The 21,053-nt window shown below is 42.9% G+C and overlaps 1 protein-coding gene across 3 annotated transcripts; it reads left to right on the plus strand.

Annotated features, from left to right (window-relative positions):
• Nucleotides 1–67: 67 nt before the first annotated feature.
• On the plus strand, nt 68–11,387 carry LOC106564794 (V-type proton ATPase 116 kDa subunit a2). Of its 3 annotated transcripts, none has more exons than XM_014131190.2 (20): nt 68–789; nt 1,432–1,510; nt 2,328–2,428; nt 2,954–3,091; nt 3,988–4,082; nt 4,202–4,328; nt 4,440–4,522; nt 5,727–5,820; nt 6,061–6,273; nt 6,382–6,532; nt 8,027–8,166; nt 8,373–8,434; nt 8,597–8,687; nt 8,865–8,983; nt 9,103–9,313; nt 9,434–9,553; nt 9,652–9,771; nt 9,860–9,977; nt 10,106–10,277; nt 10,509–11,387. In XM_014131190.2, the coding sequence occupies exons 1-20, from the start codon at nt 673–675 to the stop codon at nt 10,609–10,611; spliced, it is 2,454 nt and encodes an 817-aa protein (XP_013986665.1). In that variant the 5' UTR covers nt 68–672; the 3' UTR covers nt 10,612–11,387. The 3 variants fall into 3 exon arrangements, with proteins under 3 accessions (XP_013986665.1, XP_013986654.1, XP_013986674.1); XM_014131179.2 differs by having other exon boundaries at nt 69–789; nt 8,277–8,434; XM_014131199.2 differs by having other exon boundaries at nt 70–368; nt 8,277–8,434.
• The last annotated feature ends 9,666 nt before the right edge of the window (nt 11,388–21,053 follow it).

The raw sequence follows: 21,053 nt of genomic DNA on the forward strand, positions 1-21,053 counted from the left end.
ATACCCTACCTTTATACACTTTTGATAATAGCGGCGTATACTCGGGTGTCAAGATTCAATTTGAGGACTAAAATATAAATATCTGGCAACTTGCAGGCACGCTCGTACTATATAGGCAGCCAACATACTGCGATTAAAGGAAAGTATTTTATTTATAATTACCCACATTTTAACCTGTACTTTTTATGTACAATATTGGATATTGTCTTCTGGCATGACTGAAATATATTTTTCTTTTCTATTTTGCATAATGAGCAATCTTACACATAGCATTGCGACGGGGATATAGTTGACTCTTTGTGATAGCGACACAGGATGACGCGTATTATCTGACACGCTCGATAAAATATGTGCGAAGCGATAGAAGGGTGAGGGTGTATTGTTTGTTTTCTTACAATTTAGCAGACCTAATGATCTAGTGTAAGAGCTCGAGCGTTATTATCGATGAAATAACTAATAGGCAGAGTAATTATGCCAAATTGAGAGAGCTCATACTCGATACAATGTATTAATTTTCGGAAACGTTATTGCGGAGCTTGGCATTATAGACACCGGCAGAGTTGTGATTTTGCGTTGGTATGATTTATTGGATGCAACTACTGCTACAGTTGTCGTAGAGTGAATTAATAGGCCGGAGGAGATTTCGTCAGCAAGGTGCCGGTGGCAGATAAGATGGGGTCGGTGTTCCGAAGTGAAGAGATGTGCTTGGCGCAGTTATTTCTACAGTCCGGTTCAGCATACGATTGCATAAGTGAGCTGGGAGAAATGGGTCTGGTCGAGTTTCGAGATGTAAGTAGGCTATTGCACTTGTCTGTCGGGCCAATGTGCAGACTTGCAATGCAATAATAGAAGCATAGTGTATATCAGTTAGTTAGGCCTACTCAGTGTCTGTCAGTTGTCAATTATATGTCAGGACCAAAACTGTTCTTTGTGTGTGTCTGTCTGTCTGTCTGTCTGCATCGGACTACCAGTGCACCCAGGGTTATGCCTAAGTGTGTCTATCAGTCCAGTTAATGTGCTACTCGTGGATCAATTATTTGTAAAAAATAAAATACAATGTAGCACAAACTGATTAAGCAAATCAATAAAAGCCTTATTTGATCACATATCCCCCTATTCTGTGATTGTCTGGTAGTCATGATGGAGGTCTCTATGCAACTGCATATGGTTTGTCTGTCTATATAATTCAGGGGCTCCAAAAACCTGTTACCCATGTACCTTGCTCACTGGGTTTGTTTAATTTCATTGTTGTGACCTAACCTAGATTTCAAAAGCAAATTCATTTGGACCTTTCAAAATTAAATGTTGATATTTAGATGATATATTCTGCAAAATAAAATGGACTGGAAAGGAATCTATTTCATAAACTCCAGGATGTGAGTATTGGGCCTCCTGGCAAAGTCACTGACCACTGTGCTCCTCTGGTTTCAGATCAACCCCAGTGTCAACTCGTTCCAGCGACGCTTCGTCAGCGAAATCAAGAGATGTGAAGAGATGGAGAGAATTCTGGGTGAGGTCACTGAGATGGACACTAGACCAAGACTACTACTACCATACTAATTTGAGGATCCTAATTTGAGCCAGTTTGCTACAGCGGGAAAATAATTCTGCATATTTTTTTTCATTTAACTAGGCAAGTCAGTTCTTATTTTCAACAACAGCCTCAGAACAGTGGGTTAGCTGCCTTGTTCAGGGGCAGAATGACAGATTTTTACCTTGTCAGCTCAGGGATTTGAACTTGCAACCTTTTGGTTACTAGGCCACCTGCGGCCCCACAATAATCCTGTGAATTATTATGTGAATTATAACTAATGGACATTTTTGTAGGGGTTGATACATTTTTTATTAGGGCAAATCAAGTCTGACATTTCAAAGTGGAAATTACAATCTTTAGAAGCCTTTTTAAACGTAAAATAGACTACAAGTTTGCCTTTCCTGCGGTATAGGAAAATTCTCAACAACAAAAGAGAGATCAAATTAAGATCCTACATCTGTACCTTTGATTTACTGGTGCGGTTTGATCAAGCTCTGGTTACCTCTACAGAGAATTACATATTGCTTTTGGTAACAGCAATGCAGTGGGATTGAATTACAAGTCATTCCGCTGTGAAATACTGGCTTTGTGCTAGATATAGATCTCAGTTGTTCTTCTACAGATAATTTTAGCAAGACCTCTTTATGTTTTGATCAAACATGTCTGGATTTTATAACTGTAAATACTCTGGATGTTTCAACAGATCCCCATGATGATTGTCTGTTCTTTTGTGCTCAATCAGTGTTTGTTTATCTGATTAAACAATTAAAAAACTTTTTTTTTCTTTATACAGGGTACCTTTTGAGAGAGATCCGAAAGGCAAATATTGCTGTGCCAGAAGATGATGAAATCTGTCCAGTCGCCCCTCCCCCCAAACATGTCCTTGAAATCATGGTAGGTCTGAGATTCTGTTCGTCATGTAATGAACGAGTGCTGTGGTTGATGTTCACTGTGGATGAATCGCTGAGTTGGTAAATGTTTGAAGATAGTATTGACCATGTGTGGTTTAGGGTATTGATTGTGTGTTATTAATGGTTGAGGGGAACTAATTCCCATATGATTGCTGTGGTCAAGGGGTGTTGACCCTGTGTGGTCTGTCTGCTGTGGTCAAGGGGTGTTGACCGTGTGTGGTCTGTCTGCTGTGGTCAAGGGGTGTTGACCCTGTGTGGTCTGTCTGCTGTGGTCAAGGGGTGTTGACCCTGTGTGGTCTGTCTGCTGTGGTCAAGGGGTGTTGACCCTGTGTGGTCTGTCTGCTGTGGTCAAGGGGTGTTGACCCTGTGTGGTCTGTCTGCTGTGGTCAAGGGGTGTTGACCGTGTGTGGTCTGTCTGCTGTGGTCAAGGGGTGTTGACCGTGTGTGGTCTGTCTGCTGTGGTCAAGGGGTGTTGACCGTGTGTGGTCTGTCTGCTGTGGTCCCCCAGGAGCAGCTCCAAAGGCTGGAGGTGGAGCTTAGCGAGGTGGCCAGGAACAAAGAGAAGCTGCAGCGGAATCTTCTGGAGCTGACCGAGTACACGCACATGCTGAGGATCACACACACCTTCGTACACAGCCGCTCCCGGGTTAGTGCCGTCATGTCTATTTACACAACTATGACTCCCACCATACACATTACTATCACATACCCTCGCCTCATAACTGCCTAATGCCATTTAAGTGACATATACACTTATCAGACTCACCCTTTGCTCGATTGCCCTCCCAGACACAACTGTCAGTTGACTGTGACACCATATATCGGGTCTTTCTGTCCTCTCTTCATGCGTTGAGTATCCTCATCACCACACACATGAGTATCACCTGACTTTGAACAATGAACATTTGGTCATGTGATTCCACAGCCAATGATGCATGTTTTTTTAGCTTGTAGATTATAGGCCAGGGTTCCCCAACTGGCAGCAACTGGTATTTTCATTCGCCTCCAAGTTTTCTGAGAATTACATATTTTTTAATGTTGGTTGAATTTTCATTGTTGGACATAAAAGACTGTAAAAACACCAGGAAATCGTCTCCAAGGGATTTTCATTTTGTACATCTGTTCCCAAGTATTCCCACGCATAATAGACACGTGATTGTATACAAATGTAAGCAAGGTTTAAAATGATTATGTTTTAGTCACATATTATATCTGTTCGGGCTTCTTGCGGTCAACTTGCAGTCTACAAATCATTTGTCATTATGTTCCGGCCCTCTGACCATCCGCTGAAGAAAGAATTGGCCCGCGGCTGAATCTAGTTGTTGATCCCTGTAATAGGCTACACTTGACAATAGGTGTAGCAATGAATTTCAACCATTATGGAATAACTTTGCTATTACAGATTTACAAAAGGTCTATAAACTAATAACTAACGGTTTATAAACTACTTAAGTACCACTTTAAGACTGACCCTTTTTTCCAATCAAAGGCTACTGGTATTTGTGGGTTGATCATGTAAACCTGGCCTTTCCTTGTATGCAGCATGAGGCCCTTGGCCCCCAGTATGAAGAGTTCCAATCCATTGAGTCAGACTCTGGAGGCTGCACTGGCATGCAGAGACTGGGAGCTAAGCTGGGGTGAGTTTCACAGACAAACATGTATAATAGAAACTCACATAATGTGTAGCTAATCACTGTGAGAGTCAGCTTGAGTAAGTGGTGAGTCCTGAGTGGTAAAGTCTTCCTCTTGGCTGTAGGTTTGTGTCAGGCCTAATCCACCGGGTGAAGGTGGAGGCCTTTGAGCGCATGTTGTGGAGGGTGTGTAAGGGCTACACTATCCTCAGCTATGCAGAGCTGGGCGAGAGCCTTGCTGACCTGGACACTGTGAGTAGAAATAGAAAGAAATACGGATTTCAGAAATCTATGCTTACCGTTATGTCATTTTTGGGGGGAATAAGACACATATAATATGTATTGTGTGTGTGTACCTTACAGGGTGAGATCAGCAAAAATGTCGTGTTCCTTATCTCATTCTGGGGAGACCAGATTGGACAGAAGGTCCAAAAGATCTGCGATTGGTATCTATGCTTTTGCCAGCACAAAACACAAAACCATCCATTGCATGCACACTTCTTCATCTCTTAACCTGTTGAGGACAGATGTTCCGCTAGCCAACAGCCAATGGCATCGCACGGCGTGAAATACAAAACCAACTAAAATACCACAATTCAATTTTCTCAAACAATCAACTATTTTACACCATTTTAAAGATAAGACTCTCGTTAATCTAACCACATTGTCCGATTTCAAAAAGGCTTTACAGCGAAAGCAGAACATTAGATTATGTCAGGAGAGTACCCTGCCAAAAATAATCACACAGCCATTTTCAAACCAAGCATATATGTCACAAAAACCCAAACACACAGCTAAATGCAGCACTAACCTTTGATGATCTTCATCAGATGACACTCCTAGGACATTATGTTATACAATACATGCATGTTTGCTGTTCTTCGTCAGAATGCACTCCCATGACTTCTACTTCAACAACAAATGTTGTTTTGTTTCCAAATAATCCATAGTTATATCCAAATACCTCCGTTTTGTTCGAAGGGTAACGCGCGAGCGCATTTCGTGACAAAAAAATTCGAAATATTCCATTACCGTACTTAGAAGCATGTCAAACGCTGTTTAAAATACATTTTTATGCAATTTTTCTCGTAAAATAGCGATAATATTCCAACCGGGCAACGTTGTATTCATTCAAAGAGAGAAAGAAAAAAATGGCGAGTTCTCGTGACCACGCATCTCCAGTCTCACTGTCCCCAGGCTGACCACTTACAAACTCTGCTCCTATACTTTGCCCAGAGACAGCAGACACCCCATTCCACTTTCTGGCGGCTTTAGAGAGCCAATGGAAGCCTTAGAAGGTGTCACGTAACAGCTCAGATGCTGTAATTTCAATAGAGATGCAACAGAAGGACAACAAATTGTCAGACAGGGCACTTCCTGCATGGAATCTTCTCAGGTTTTTGCCTGCCATATGAGTTCTGTTACACTCACAGACACCATTCAAACAGTTTTAGAAACGTTAGAGTGTTTTCTATCCACATATACTTATAATATGCATATTCTAGTTTCTGGGCAGGAGTAGTAACCAGATTAAATCGAGTACGTTTTTTATCCGGCCGTGAAAATACTGCCCCCTATCCCAAAGAAGTTTTAAGGCCTGTGTCTCTCATTGATCTGTATCAGTGATATTTTTGTATCCTTTTCTTCCAGTTACCACTGTCACCTTTACCCCCACCCTGAGAATGACGAGGAGAGGGCAGATGTAATGGACAGCCTAAGGACACGCATGCTGGACTTGAACAATGTACGGGCAATTGCCAGGGCATTACCCATATGTCTGTCTGTCTGTCTGTCTGTCTGTCTGTCTGTCTGTCTGTCTGTCTGTCTGTCTGTCTGTCTGTCTGTCTGTCTGTCTGTCTGTCTGTCTGTCTGTCTGTCTGTCTGTCTGTCTGTCTGTCTGTCTGTCTGCATAGACACTAGTTATAAGACCTTATGCAAATACTTGAACATATCAAATCTTGTAACTGTCCCCTGGCACCACCAGGTGCTCCACCGCACTGAGGAGTACCTGAGGCAGGGGCTGCAGAAGGCCTCAGAGTCGGCCTTCACCTGGGTAGTGCAAGTGAAGAAGATGAAGGCCATCTACCACATCCTCAACCTGAGTAGCTTTGACGTCACCAACAAGTGTCTCATTGCTGAGGTGTGGTGCCCTGTCAATGACCTGACCAACCTGCGGGGGGCGTTGGAGGAAGGCTCGGTGAGTGAGGCTGTTGAGGATACCATAGTCCTACAGATACAGTAGTTTGTTTTGTCAAATCTGGCAGTAGTGTGTATAAATGTAATACATGCTATTTTCCCTTTTCAGAGAAAAGGTGATGCCACTGTACCATCCTTTGTAAACCGAATCCCAAGCAACGACACACCACCTACGCTCTTGAGAACAAACAAGTTCACCTCCGGCTTTCAGAGTATTGTGGAGGCTTACGGGGTTGGAGACTACAGGGAGGCTAGTCCAGGTGAGTACAGATTCAATAGACCAGTGGAGGCTGCTGAGGGAAGGATGGCTCATAGTAATGGCTGGAACGGAATCAATGGAATAGCATCAACCACATGGAGGACCATGTGTTTGATATATTTGATACCATTCCACTAATTCCGCTCCACCCATTACCACGAGCCCGCCACCAACCTCCTGTGCAGTCGACAGACAAACCTACAGGTAGGCTAGTTTGGAACACTTTAGACACAACATTTAGGCAAGCTCAGGTGAGCACTATTAGAGTGATTCCTCATGAAACCCAGACAAAAAAATACTGTACCATGATTATGGGGATATTCACGAAATGTGATCCATAGAATAGTCCTTTGGAGGAAGCACTGTTGAAATATATTTGATATTTTTATCTATCTTATTTAATAAAGTTGGCATATTTATTCAATTTTGGCCTTACCCAGGCCTCCTTTAAGACTCCATAGTGTTTCGTCTGTAGGTGCTGCAAAGCAAACATTGGTGTCATATGAAGCTTTACTGCTTGCTCTGTAATATGAGTAGTATTTTTATTTCATAAACCTTTTTTTTTTTACATTAATTAATGTTGAGAAATATAAACATGAATATTGAAAATGTACCAATTTTGATTTGGAAAAGTACTCAATATATTGTTGAACATAATATACTCTACTGGCATATCAAAGTTCCAGAGTGGGATCATCATTCCTGCTTTTAGAATTATGATCCAATTTGTAAGCATTACCAACAGAGTGAATGTGAAAATAGTTTCAAAATGGCCACCCTCAGCTGGTGATTTGCAGAGTGTGCAATGATAAAGGTAAAAGGAGGGCTATGATTGGTTACATTGTCGTCTATGCCAATTTCTCTATATAAAATGGGCCATAATTTCAAAACTAGCAGAGATCCCACTCTTGAACTTTGATATCCCAGTACAGTATATTATGATCAACAATATATACAAAAATTTGCCAAGTTAAAAATGTCATATTTTCAATGACACCAATTTTTGTTATGTAGCATCTACAGATAAAACATTATGGTGTCTTAAAGGAGGCATGGGTAAAGCCAAAATGTCATAAATATGCCAACCTTGAGTAATTATTTCTCAATTAGGCTTTTAAATACAAATGTAAAATATATGTCAACAATCCTTTCTCCAAAGGACTATTGTATGGATAAAATTTCATGAAAATCCCCCAAATCGTTTTTGTCTGGGTTTCATGAGGACTCATTATAGGATTACAATTACGACTAACCAATACATGTAATGCAGACTAGTCAGGTTGAGCACAGTTATGGGAATAAATGAAAGCTAGTTGTCCATGCTGATCATTTTTAGCATTGGGCCAGTAACTGAAAGGTTACAGGTTCGAATCCCCAATCCGACTAGGTGAAAAATCTGTCGATGTGGCCCTTAAACCTAATTGCTCCTGTAAGTCGCTCTGGATAAGAGTGCCTGCTTAATGACTAAAATGTTAAATGTATCTCTGCTTGGCAGTTCCCTACACCATCATTACGTTCCCCTTCCTGTTTGCGGTCATGTTTGGGGACCTTGGTCATGGTGTGGTCATGGCATGCTTTGCCCTGTGGATGGTGTTGAAAGAGAAGAGCCACAAGCACAAGCGCTCTGATAATGAGGTGAGAGCGTTTTGAGTGCAATTTCTATCAAATTCAACTGTGTTTTTGTGGTTGTCTTGATTTTGATGTACTGCCATGAATGTTGGTCTTGGTTTCTGTGTTGTCCTCAGATCTGGACAGTGTTCTTTGAGGGACGTTATATCATACTAATGATGGGCCTTTTCTCTGTGTACACGGGGCTGATCTACAATGACTGCTTCTCCAAGTCACTCAACATATTTGGCTCAGGCTGGAGTGTTAGGGCTATGTTCACAGATCAGCAGTGGACGTGAGTGATCAAACCGAACACACAAAAACATGCGCATTAGTACATTCCCAAGCACAGTATGCACAGAATAGATGGTCAGTGTGCCTGTCGATGTGAACATATCGTTTTAATTTAGCTGTAACTGACTGAGGTTATTGTACTCATATTCACCTCTTATTCCAGAAATGAAACTCTCCAAACGAATGCTTTGCTCACCCTTGATCCCAATGTCACTGGTGTCTTTAGTGGACCATACCCCTTTGGCATCGATCCTGTGAGTATACATACACACGACACACAGACATATAGCGATGCTCTCAGATGTTAAACACACAAACCCACAATCACGCACTCTCGCATGTCCCTTCTCATGCCTTTCACTGCTCCCAAATCCCAGAGATTGACATTGTCTGATATTATGTTCATGTTATGCTTTGTGTCACACCCACAGATATGGAACATGGCAGTGAATCGTCTGTCCTTCCTGAACTCCTACAAGATGAAGATGTCCGTCATCATAGGGGTCGTGCACATGAGCTTTGGGGTGGTGCTCAGTGTCTTCAACCATCTGTGAGTGAGCAGTTGGTGGTTCCTAACAGTAGTCACAAAAGCTGAAAAATTCAGAAAGGGTTTCTCTAAATGTAAATCCGTCCTTTCCTCCCCTTCCCTATTCTCTTCCATTTATCGAGGCACTTCAAACATCATTTCAACGTCTACCTGCTGTTCCTCCCTGAGTTGCTGTTCCTGCTCTGTCTGTTTGGCTACCTGGTTTTCATGATCCTCTACAAGTGGCTGGCGTTCGGTGCACGTGACTCCCGCCTGGCCCCCAGCATCCTCATCCACTTCATCAACATGTTCCTAATGCAGGGAGGGGACAACACCCCTCTCTACCCTGGACAGGTGGGTGTTGGGGATGGGGTGATGATTCTGAGGGTTTCTCTGTATCTGAATCTCTGAATGTCTCTTTTGACCATCTATCCATGTGGCTCTGTGTTTGACTGTGTGTATTTTGATCCACAGACTGGGCTGCAGGTCTTCCTGGTGGTAGTGGCTCTGCTGTCTGTGCCTGTGCTACTGTTAGGAAAACCAGTCTACCTCTACTGGCTGCACCGTGGAGGGAAGGGCCTGCGATTGCGCAGGGTGAGTATGGTGGAAAGAGTCATGTATGAGCTTGTTACCCATACGTTTTCAGTAAATAATGTATGTGCACATTTTAATGTCTGTTGTCTGTATTTTAGGGATATGAGAGAGTTCGGCGTGTGAGTGAGGATGATATGTCCCAAGCACCAGCATATGATGATGATGAGGAAGAGGGATTGGATGACCTCATGACCAGCAGAGAGACCCAGCCTAAGGAGGTCAGAACCACAACTGTACATCTGATATACACATTTGAGTACATCACTGTTGTGTTTCTGTCTAATCAATGTATTGTTCATCTTTCAGTTTGACTTTGGGGACGTGTTCCTGCACCAAGCCATCCACACCATAGAGTATTGCCTGGGCTGCATCTCCAACACGGCCTCTTACCTACGTCTCTGGGCCCTCAGTTTGGCCCACGCTCGTAAGTATCGGACTCACTACACCTTTAAAAGGCCACAAGGGGGCAATTACTATCAATTACTGTCTCTATGTTCAGATATTGATCCATACATCTTCCTCTTACTGTGTGTCCATCTATATGTTTGTCAGAGCTTTCCGAGGTGCTGTGGACCATGGTGATGCGTCTGGGCCTCAGGATGACCTCCAGACTGGGGGTGCTGTTTCTGGTACCAGTGTTCAGCCTGTTCGCTGTGCTCACTGTGTCCATCCTGCTGGTCATGGAAGGGCTCTCAGCCTTCCTCCATGCCCTCCGGCTGCACTGGTGAGTCGGTCTTTATACTAAACTACGTGATGCCTTACTGACTGACTCATTCAGTCAGTCAATCAATTACTCTCTGTTAGTCACTCATCTACTCTCACATACTCTCTCATTTCCCAGCGGTCACCTACTCAGTATAATTCAGTATCTTTTAATCATTCGCTTAGTAATTTGTTCTCACATGCATTCATACTGGTTGTTTACATACAGTATGTGAATGCTCTCCTTTCCTAGGGTGGAGTTCCAGAATAAGTTCTATCATGGGACAGGTATCAAGTTTGCCCCCTTCAAGTTCTCCACCTTGCCCTCAGTTTTTGAGCAGGACGGCTTACTGTGACCAGCGACAACCAGATTCACTGGATTTAAACAGGAAAAGATGTACCAGGAAGGATGCTATGAGTTAGAGCAAGATGGCACACTGATGAAGAGGAGAAACTGCAGAGCAGTGCTGGGATGACTTGTAGCAAAGTTTTTCAGCATACGGCTTTTGACACTATTGGCTGCGTTGACTGCCTTACATCATAAATATGTCCATATCAGCTAACCTCAATTCCTGAATTCAGTGGGATTCAAAACTGTTCATCTAGGTCTGTTGATATGTACTTTGTACTGTTCTGGAGTAAGTGATGCTTCTCATGTAATGGCCACATTAAGCCAATTTTGTGGATCCAAGCATTTTATTAGCTTTTTGTAGGAAAGTATTTTTTATTGTTAATTTATTACTTAAGACTCATATTTATCCCTTAAAGTACAGAAAAAATGTTATAGAAGCAACACATAAAGGACAGGAGGTCATATCAAATATCCTGATTTCTAGTGCCATAACAATTTCTTACTGATAATGACAAATGTGAATACCACGGCTGCTAATTGTGCAGCTTTTCACAGTGCTTATCCATGTGAAGACAGCTTTGGACATATAGTACTGTATAATGAATTGTATACTTGTAGATCATGATGTTTCTCCTGTTATTATACACCATGTGGCATTCCTGGGAAGATAAAAGATGACAGCTCAATTATGTATTTTTGCAAACTACATTGCCACAGAGCACTTTTCAAATAACAATGCAGAAATGATTGTACAATAAAAGTCAGCATTTTCACTGATGACTAGTCTTACTGTTGTAATGCGAAATGTTAGGTGCTACTGCTGACAAGACAAATTTCACAGGATTGAAATATTTACAGTTGAAGTCAGAAGTTTACATACACTTAGGTTGGAGTAATTTAAACTCGTTTTTCAACCACTCCACAAATTTCTTGTTAACAAACTATAGTTTTGGCAGGCAAGTCAGTTAGTACATCTACTTTGTGCATGACACAAGTCATTTTTTCAACAATTGTTTACAGACAGATTATTTCACTTATAATTCACTGTATCACAATTCCAGTGGGTCAGAAGTTTACATACACTAAGTTGACTGTGCCTTTAAACAGCTTGGAAAGTTCCAGATAATGATGTCATGGCTTTAAAAGCTTCTGATAGGCTAATTGACATAATTTGAGTCAATTGGAGGTGTAGCTGTGGATGTATTTCAAGGCCTCCCTTCAAATTCAGTACCTCTTTGCTGACATCATAGGAAAATCAAAAGAAATCAGCTGACCTCAGAAAAAAGATTGTAGACCTCCACAAGTCTGGTTCATCCTTGGGAGCATTTTCCAAACACCTGAAGGTACCACGTTCATGCCTGGTTCCTCTCTAGGTTTCTTCCTAGGTTCCGGCCTTTCTAGGGAGTTTTTCCTAGCCATCGTGCTTCTACACCTGCATTGTTTGCTGTTTGGGGTTATAGGCTGGGTTTCTGTACAGCACTTTGTAACATTAGCTGATGTAAGAAGTGCTTTATAAATACATTTTGATTGATTGACTGTATGGCTAAAGGTAAGAATGTACCCACAAGCTAAAGACCATTGGCAAACATTTCTACTTTGGCCCCCAAGACACACCCAACTGAACTTTGTCAGTGAAAAACCAGTCTGGCTACACAGAGATGTAGAAAGATTATTTTATTTTTTTGCCTGTAGAAGTTTGTTTTAGAAAGGAGCCAAAGTCAGTTGGGATAATAAGCAGTGAGGTCATGGAACCAGAGATGTTGTTTATTTTGGGAGGTTCAGGTAGTCTTTGGGGTCCCTGGTTTATTTTTTTAATTCTGGAAATAATTGCTATAGGGTTCCTGCATAAACCCTGGCTACATTTTAGTTTGTGTATTTAGTTTGTGTTCCAACTTTGGCACTACCCCTTTAGGTAGGCGATACAATGCTAAGTGTGATTTATTTATTTTTTTAAATGTTTTAAAAAAAAATTATTAGGATCCCCATTTAGCTAACGCTGTAACACTAGCTGATCTTCCTGGGGTCCAACACCAATTAACAAGACATTTCAAACAACCACAATCAAGACTTCACAAACATTCAACAGGAAGACAATATAGCTAAATACAGTGTGTGATCCGTACATCCACTTCAGCAACGTATAGCTCCAAACCTACATGCATACAGTAACAATTATTTAGCCATGTTAGGTCTTAATATTAGTCGATGGGTATATCAATAAAACATTTATAGAGTGAAGTGGTCTAAAGCCATGAAGCTTTGTGAAGAGCTTTTCAGATTTGGGAGGTTCTTTTTAACATTTGTTTAAAAAAAAAAGGTGAATGCATTGCTTTGTCACTTCAAGGCCATGTATAAAATTATGCATTCTACCAGTGTGGTTATTGTACTGGTAAATGCAGAGGCACATTTTCTTAGTTGTAACTTTTAACATAATTTGTTTATTTACCACAGTATCCACAAGTGCATTGCATTCTCTTTTACTACTCACAGGTAAGAAACAAATAAGTGTGAAAATGGTAACTTAATGTATTGCTTAAGTGCACTTTTAACATGCTTTGTCGCATTTATATGCTACAGGTAACAAAGTGAGAGCCATGTAAACACACCAATACTTTTACAGTACCACTTCTCAGTTCTGAGTCTGGGCCGGCAGCCTTTTGAAAAGGGGACATAATCGGTGGTGTCAAATGTCATCGAGAGGAAAAAACCCTTTTTGAACAAAAGTAATTTGATAAATTATTGGTAGTTAAAAAAAAAAAACTTTAATCAAATAATCTCCTTGTGTAAAACAATGTGTTAATTGGCTACATTTTTACATGAAATGGCTGCATGTATCATACAAGTTATTTGTAACAACTGTCTCAGGTACAGCTCTGAATAGTAAAGGCTTCAGCAGAACACTGTCATACATGTTATGGCATTTTGCGGGGAAAGGCGGGCATGAATTTTACTTTGTATATTGACCTCGTCCTCTAAGCCTGAGAAGTTTGGTATTTAACTTGAGCTGCATCTGAAACAATTCAAATATTTCTTGTTCTGTAAAAGTCAGGGGTTTTCTACTCCAGAGGTAATAGAGGTAATGAAGATTGATTGGTTTAGGTCTTATCTGTCAGAAAGATATCAGCTTGTCTCTGTGAATGGTTTGTCTTCTGACAAATCAACTGTAAATTTCGGTGTTCCTCAAGTTTCCATTTTAGGACCACTATTGTTTTCACTATATATTTTACCTCTTGGTGATGTCATTCGGAAACATAATGTTAAATTTCACTGCTATGCGGATGACACACAGCTGTACATTTCAATGAAACATGGTGAAGCCCCAAAATTGCCCTCACTAGAAGCCTGTGTCTCAGACATAAGGAAGTGGATGGCTGCAAACTTTCTACTCTTAAACTCAGACAAAACAGAGATGCTTGTTCTAGGTCCCAAGAAACAAAGAGATCTTCTGTTGAATCTGACAATTAATCTGGATGGTTGTACAGTCGTCTCAAATAAAACTGAAGGACCTCGGCGTTACTCTGGACCCTGATCTCTCTTTTGAAGAACATATCAAGACTGTTTCAAGGACAGCTTTTTTCCATCTACGTAACATTGCAAAAATCAAACTTTCTGTCCAAAATTGACGCAGAAAAATGTATCCATGCCGTTGTTACTTCTAGGTTGGACTACAGCAATGCTCTACTTTCCGGCTACCCGGATAAAGCACTAAATAAACTTAAGTTAGTGCTATATACGGCTGCTAGAACCAAAAAATTTGATCATATTACTCCAGTGCTAGCCTCCCTACACTGGCTTCCTGTTAAGGCAAGGGCTGATTTCAAGGTTTTACTGCTAACCTACAAAGCATTACATGGGCTTGCTCCTACCTATCTTTCCGATTTGGTCCTGCCGTACATACCTACACGTACGCTACGGTCACAAGACGCGGGCCTCCTAATTGTTCCTAGAATTTCTAAGCAAACAGCTGGAGGCAGGGCTTTCTCCTATAGAGCTCCATTTTTATTGAATAGTCTGCCTACCCATGTGAGAGACGCAGACTCAGTCTCAACCTTTAAGTCTTTACTGAAGACATATCTCTTCAGTAGGTCCTATGATTAAGTGTAGTCTGGCCCAGGGGTGTGAAGGTGAACGGAAAGGCTGGAGCAACGAACCGCCCTTGCTGTCTCTGCCTGGCCGGTTTCCCCTCTTTCCACTGGGATTCTCTGCCTCTACCCCTATTACGGGGGCTGAGTCACTGGCTTACCTGGTGTTCTTCCATGCCGTCCCTGGGAGGGGAGCGTCACTTGAGTGGGTTGAGTCACTGACGTGGTCTTCCTGTCTGGGTTGGCGCCCCCCCCTTGGGCTGTGCCGTGGCGGAGATCTTTGTGGGCTATACTCGGCCTTGTCCCGGGATGGTATGTTGGTGGTTGGAGATATCCCTCCAGTGGTGTGGGGGCTGTGCTTTGGCAAAGTGGGTGGGGTTATATCCTACCTGTTTGGCCCTGTCCGGGGGTTTCATTGGATGGGGCCACAGTGTCTCCTGACCCCTCCTGTCTCAGCCTCCAGTATTTATGCTGCAGTAGTTTGTGTCGGGGGGCTAAGGTCAGTCTGTCACAGCTGGAGTATTTCTCTTCTCTTTTCCGGTGTCCTGTGTGAATTTAAATATGCTCTCTCTAATTCTCTCTTTCTCTCTTTCTTTCTTTCTCTCTCTCGGAGGACCTGAGCCCTAGCACCATGCCTCAGGACTACCTGGCTTGATGACTCCTTGCTGTCCCCAGTTCACCTGGCCGTGCTGCTGCTCCAGTTCCAACTGTTCTGCCCGCAGCTATGGAACCCTGACCTGTTCACCGGACGTGCTACCTGTCCCAGACCTGCTGTCCCAGACCTGCTGGAACCCTGACCTATTCATCGGACGTGCTACCTGTCCCAGACCTGCTGTTTTCAACTCTCTAGAGACAGCAGGAGTGGTAGAGATACTCTCAAAGATCGGCTATGAAAAAGCCAACTGACACTTACTCTTGTGTTACTGACTTGTTGCACCCTCGACAACTACTATGATTATTATTATTTGACCATGCTGGTCATTTATGAACATTTGAACATCTAGGCCATGTGCTGTTATAATCTCCACCCGGCACAGCCAGAAGAGGACTGGCCACCCCTCATAGCCTGGTTCCTCTCTAGGTTTCTTCCTAGGTTTTGGCCTTTCTAGGGAGTTTTTCCTAGCCACCGTGCTTCTACACCTGCATTGCTTGCTGTTTGGGGTTTTAGGCTGGGTTTCTGTACAGCACTTTGAGATATCAGCTGATGTAAGAAGGGCTATATAAATACATTTGATTTGATGCCACCCCGTTATACGAAGCATTTATACTCCTATAAAGTTAAGCTACTTTTGCATTTAGAAATAATATTGTATTCAGCAAGGGAACCCATAGACCACAAGCATTGTACCCATTTTTAAAGGTTCTTTAGTTCCGTTTTAAGATTCAAAGTGTCTTTTGGTGGCTTTAGAGCGAAGTTGGTCTATTTTGGGAGTTTTAAATGAGAGCTACTCAGAACTGTGCCCAGTGTCCCCCTATGTGGTACAAAGTGTCTGTTAAAGGGAAATCGTCTCCATATCTCTGCTTATTCCCCCAGCATTGCTGGAGACAGAGGTGGCTTCAGTAAGCCTGGTTGTAAGTTTAATGAGAATTACAAGACCATAATACACTAGACCACCTTATACATTTAGATATTTTTCTCTACTTGTCGTTAAGTATTTTCTAGTCAATCGGGGAAAACAAAGCAGATATGACATTGACAGTTCATGTGGGTTTTCACACACGATGCTTTGACGGTATTTTCAATCTTTCAATGTCTAGCGTCCACTCAATTACTTCCAAGTTGTACAGTGTTCCCACTGATATGTTCATGGTATACAACCCCAAGCCATTAGGCTTTTCTAAATATTTCCTTGCTTAGTAATGTGGTCTTTTGATCTACAACTTTCAAATTCGTTTTTTTCAGCCTTTGGTGTGTTCAGGGGTTTTGAAACCACTTTTTTTTATACATGACACATTGGGTTTAAGGAATATAATCATAAGGGAACGCTCAGAGGAGCATGTGTGCCTGGGTAAAGTCAAACTGCTGCATGCATGGGGTAGATGATCAGGCAAATGTGCATACTAATGTTGGATCTCTTGTCTTCTCTCCACTTTCTGGATGGGCAACAAAACCAGACTCAGACATGGGTAAGTTCAGCATTCCATATATCAAACCCAGCAACATATTTGTGTGCATCAATGTGTAAATAAAATGTTTAACAGCCCTAACTCTGTCCACAGGATGCCCAGAGGGGCAGGATGACTGAGAACAGCACCATTTACATCACTGGCCTGACAGAGAACGTGATGCTGACTTTTTCAAGCACAGTGGAAAAATCAGGGTTGGTACTTGACTATGAGGCAGTTTGGAGACCATTCCTAAATGTTATCACAGACTTTTGAAAAGTAAGGGATGGATGAATTGGGTGATTAACTGGTTTCTGTCTTTCAGATCAACAAGCACACAGGTTTGCCTGTTATCATCTACACAGACAAAGATTCAGGGAAACCAAAGGGCGGTTGTACTCTGCTATGATGAGCCCCCATGCGCCAAAGCGGCAGTGGAGTGGTTTGATGGTTAGTGTCGTAGTGCGATTTTACTTTGGGTAGTAATGGAGGCCATCTGATAGCCCCTTGATAAGAATCAATAGGGCTTCATGCATAGTCTTGGCAATGTTCTTTCTATGATTGTTTGTATTGAATATGCACCTCTTCCGTTTTCCTACCTAGGCAAAGACTTTCAGGGAAAGAAGATAAAGGTGTCGAAGGCTCGCCGTAAGCCCATTACGGGGATGATGCGAGGAGGCATGCCCATGAAGGTTGACAAGGGAGGCATGATGAACCGTGGAGGTATGTTCTGCCAATCATGTTCAACGCATCTGGAATGGACATATCCAACCTACTCTAACAGTTTCAGCATTTTAGAATATCCTTGTACATAAATACATTTGAAACATATCCACTGCTCAAAAAAATAAAGGGAACACTAAAATAACACATCCTAGATCTGAATGAATTAAATAATCTTATGAAATACTTTTTCTTTACATAGTTGAATGTGCTGACAACAAAATCACACAAAAGGAATCAATGGAAATCCAATTTATCAACCCATGGAGGTCTGGATTTGGAGTCACACTCAAAATTAAAGTGGAAAACGACACTACAGGCTGATCCAACTTTGATGTAATGTCCTTAAAACAAGTCAAAATGAGGCTCAGTAGTGTGTGTGGCCTCCACATGCCTGTATGACCTCCCTACAACGCCTGGGCATGCTCCTGATGAGGTGGTGGATGGTCTCCTGAGGGATCTCCTCCCAGACCTGGACTAAAGCATCCGCCAACTCCTGGACAGTCTGTGGTGCAACGTGGCGTTGGTGGATGGAGCGAGACATGATGTCCCAGATGTGCTCAATTGGATTCAGGTCTGGGGAACGGGCGGGCCAGTCCATAGCATCAATGCCTTTCTCTTGCAGGAACTGCTGACACACTCCAGCCACATGAGGTCTAGCATTGTCTTACATTAGGAGGAACCCAGGGTCAACCGCACCAGCATATGGTCTCACAAGGGGTCTGAGGCTCTCATCTCGGTACCCAATGGCAGTCAGGCTACCTCTGGCGAGCACATGGAGGGCTGTGCGGCCCCCCAAAGAAATGCCACCCCACACCATGACTGACCCACCGCCAAACCGGTCATGCTGGAGGATGTTGCAGGCAGCAGAACGTTCTCCACGGCGTCTCCAGACTCTGTCACGTCTGTCACATGTGCTCAGTGTGAACCTGCTTTCATCTGTGAAGAGCACAGGGCGCCCGTGGCGAATTTGCCAATCTTGGTGTTCTCTGGCAAATGCCAAACGTCCTGCACGGTGTTGGGCTGTAAGCACAACCCCCACCTGTGGACATCGGGCCCTCATACCACCCTCATGGAGTCTGTTTCTGATCGTTTGAGCAGACACACGCACATTTGTGGCCAACTGGAGGTCATTTTGCAGGGCTCTGGCAGTGCCCCTCCTGCTCCTCTTGCACAAAGGCGGAGGTAGCGGTCCTGCTGCTGGGTTGTTGCCCTCCTACGGCCTCCTCCACGTCTCCTGATGTACTGGCCTGTCTCCTGGTAGCGCCTCCATGCTCTGGACACTACGCTGACAGACACAGCAAACCTTCTTGCCACAGCTCGCATTGATGTGCCATCCTGGATGAGCTGCACTACCTGAGCCACTTGTGTGGGTTGTAGACTCCGTCTCATGCTACCACTAGAGTGAAAGCACAGCCAGCATTCAAAAGTGACCAAAACATCAGCCAGGAAGCATAGGAACTGAGAAGTGGTCTGTGGTCCCCACCTGCAGAACCACTCCTTTATTGGGGGTGTCTTGCTAATTGCCTATAATTTCCACCTGCTGTCTATTCCATTTGCACAACAGCATGTGAAATTTATTGTCAATCAGTGTTGCTTCCTAAGTGCACAGTTTGATTTCACAGAAGTGTGATTGACTTGGAGTTACATTGTGTTGTTTAAGTGTTCCCTTTATTTTTTTGAGCAGTGTACTTCGCAATTAGTAGATGGTGGTTAAAGTTGATAGATCTCAAACTTAGTGTAACATTCTGAACACTGTCATCCCCCGGTCACACTCAGGGCCAGGAATGATGTGCCATGGTCGAGATTGGGAGCGCGGAGGCTTTATCCTCGGGTTGTCCCCGTGGCATGGGCAGAGGTGGGCCCTCAGGGGCCAACATGCACCAGAGAGCAGGAGACTGGGAATGCCCTAATGCGTAAATACTAACAACAAAAGGAAGAATGTCATTCCTTGTTGAGTCATTGACTACCTTTCTCTGTGGTTTGGGGTAGTCCTGACTGAGACTTATGATCGCAGGGGCTGTGGTAATCAGAACTTTGCCTGGAGAATGGAGTGTAACCAGTGCATATCACCCAAACCAGAAGGCTTTGGACCACCACGTTTCCCCCCTCCAGGTAAATGCTTCGCTAACAATTCCTACTTCATCAAGGATAAAGTACTCTCCAGTAGTTTAAGGATATTCTCTAGTATTTTTGTATACTTTTTAGCCAGTAGTTCGAAAGTAGCACCCATGACCCAAAAGTGATCCCCAGAAATTGCGTACTCCGTCACAAATGTGCAGATATGTGCACCACATCATTGCCCTCTCTCAAATTAAATGAAATTGTATTTGTCACATACTTTGTAAAAAACAGGTGTAAACTAACAGTGAAATGCTTACTTACGGGCCCTTCCCAACAAAGCAGAGGAAGAAAATACAGAAATAATAGAAAAGTAAAACACGTAATAATAGATACACAATGAGTAACGTTAACTTGAGTATATACAAGGGATACCAGTACAGAGTCGCTGTGCTGGGGTACGAGGTAATTGTGGTAGATATGTACATGTAACTAGGAATAAAATGACAGATGGTAAACAGTAGCAGCAGCGTATGTGATGAGTCAAAGTTATTGCAAAAAGGTTCAATGCAGATAATCCGGAGAGCTATTTGGTTAACTCTTTAACAAACTATTTAGCAGTCTTATGGCTTGGGGGTAGAAACTGTTCAGGTTCCTGTTGGTTCCACACTTGATGCATCGGTACCGGTTGCCGTGTGGTAGCAGAGAGAAAAGTCTATGACTTGGGTGGCTGGAGTCTGACAATTTTTATGGCCGTTCTCTGACACCGCCTAGCATAGAGGTCCACCGCCTAGCATAGAGTACGCACTACCCTCAGTTGCAATACCAAGCGGTGATGCAGCCAGTCAAGATGCTCTCAATGGTGCATCTGTAGAACATTTTGAAGATCTGAGAGCCCTGTCCAATCTTTTCAGCCTCCAGAGAGGGAAGAGGCATTGTCGTGCCCTCATCACAACTGTGTTGGTGTGTTTGGACCATGATGGCTCCTAGAAGGCATTTAGCATAGAAGGCATTTAGCTTGTCTGGTAGACTTGCATCACTGGGCAGCTTGTGACTGGGTTTCCCTTTGTAATCCGTGATAGTTTGCAAGCCCTGCCACATCCTACGAACGTCAGAGCCTGTGTAGTAGGATTTGATCTTAGTCCTGTATTGACGCTTTGTCTGTGATGGTTTATCGGAGGGCGTAGAGGGATTTCTTATAAGCATCTGGGTTAGTGACCCACTCCTTGAAATCAGCAGCTCTAGCCTTTAGCTCAGTGTGGATGTTGCCTGTATCCATGGCTTCTGGTTAGGATATGTACGTATGGTCACTGTGGGGATAATGTTGTCGGTGCACTTATTAATGAAGCTAGTGACTGACTCTCTTGCTCTGTGTGTTTAGTGTTGTCACAATACCAGGTTTAGTATCACGATATTCAATACCTTCACGGTAACACAGAAAAAAAAAAAGACTTATTAGCCAGTCACAGAATGG

This window comes from Salmo salar, chromosome ssa01 (assembly GCF_905237065.1).
Source record: "Salmo salar chromosome ssa01, Ssal_v3.1, whole genome shotgun sequence".
NCBI classification, from domain to species: domain Eukaryota; kingdom Metazoa; phylum Chordata; class Actinopteri; order Salmoniformes; family Salmonidae; genus Salmo; species Salmo salar.

Excerpts from the sequence above, each read along its gene's own strand:
- LOC106564794 (XM_014131179.2), top strand. The coding sequence starts at position 673 with ATGGGGTCGGTGTTCCGAAGTGAAGAGATGTGCTTGGCGCAGTTATTT. Across the intron at positions 790-1,431 it reads GTCTGGTCGAGTTTCGAGAT|ATCAACCCCAGTGTCAACTC; the intron begins GTAAGTAGGCTA and ends CTCTGGTTTCAG. Across the intron at positions 6,533-8,026 it reads CTACAGGGAGGCTAGTCCAG|TTCCCTACACCATCATTACG; the intron begins GTGAGTACAGAT and ends TCTGCTTGGCAG.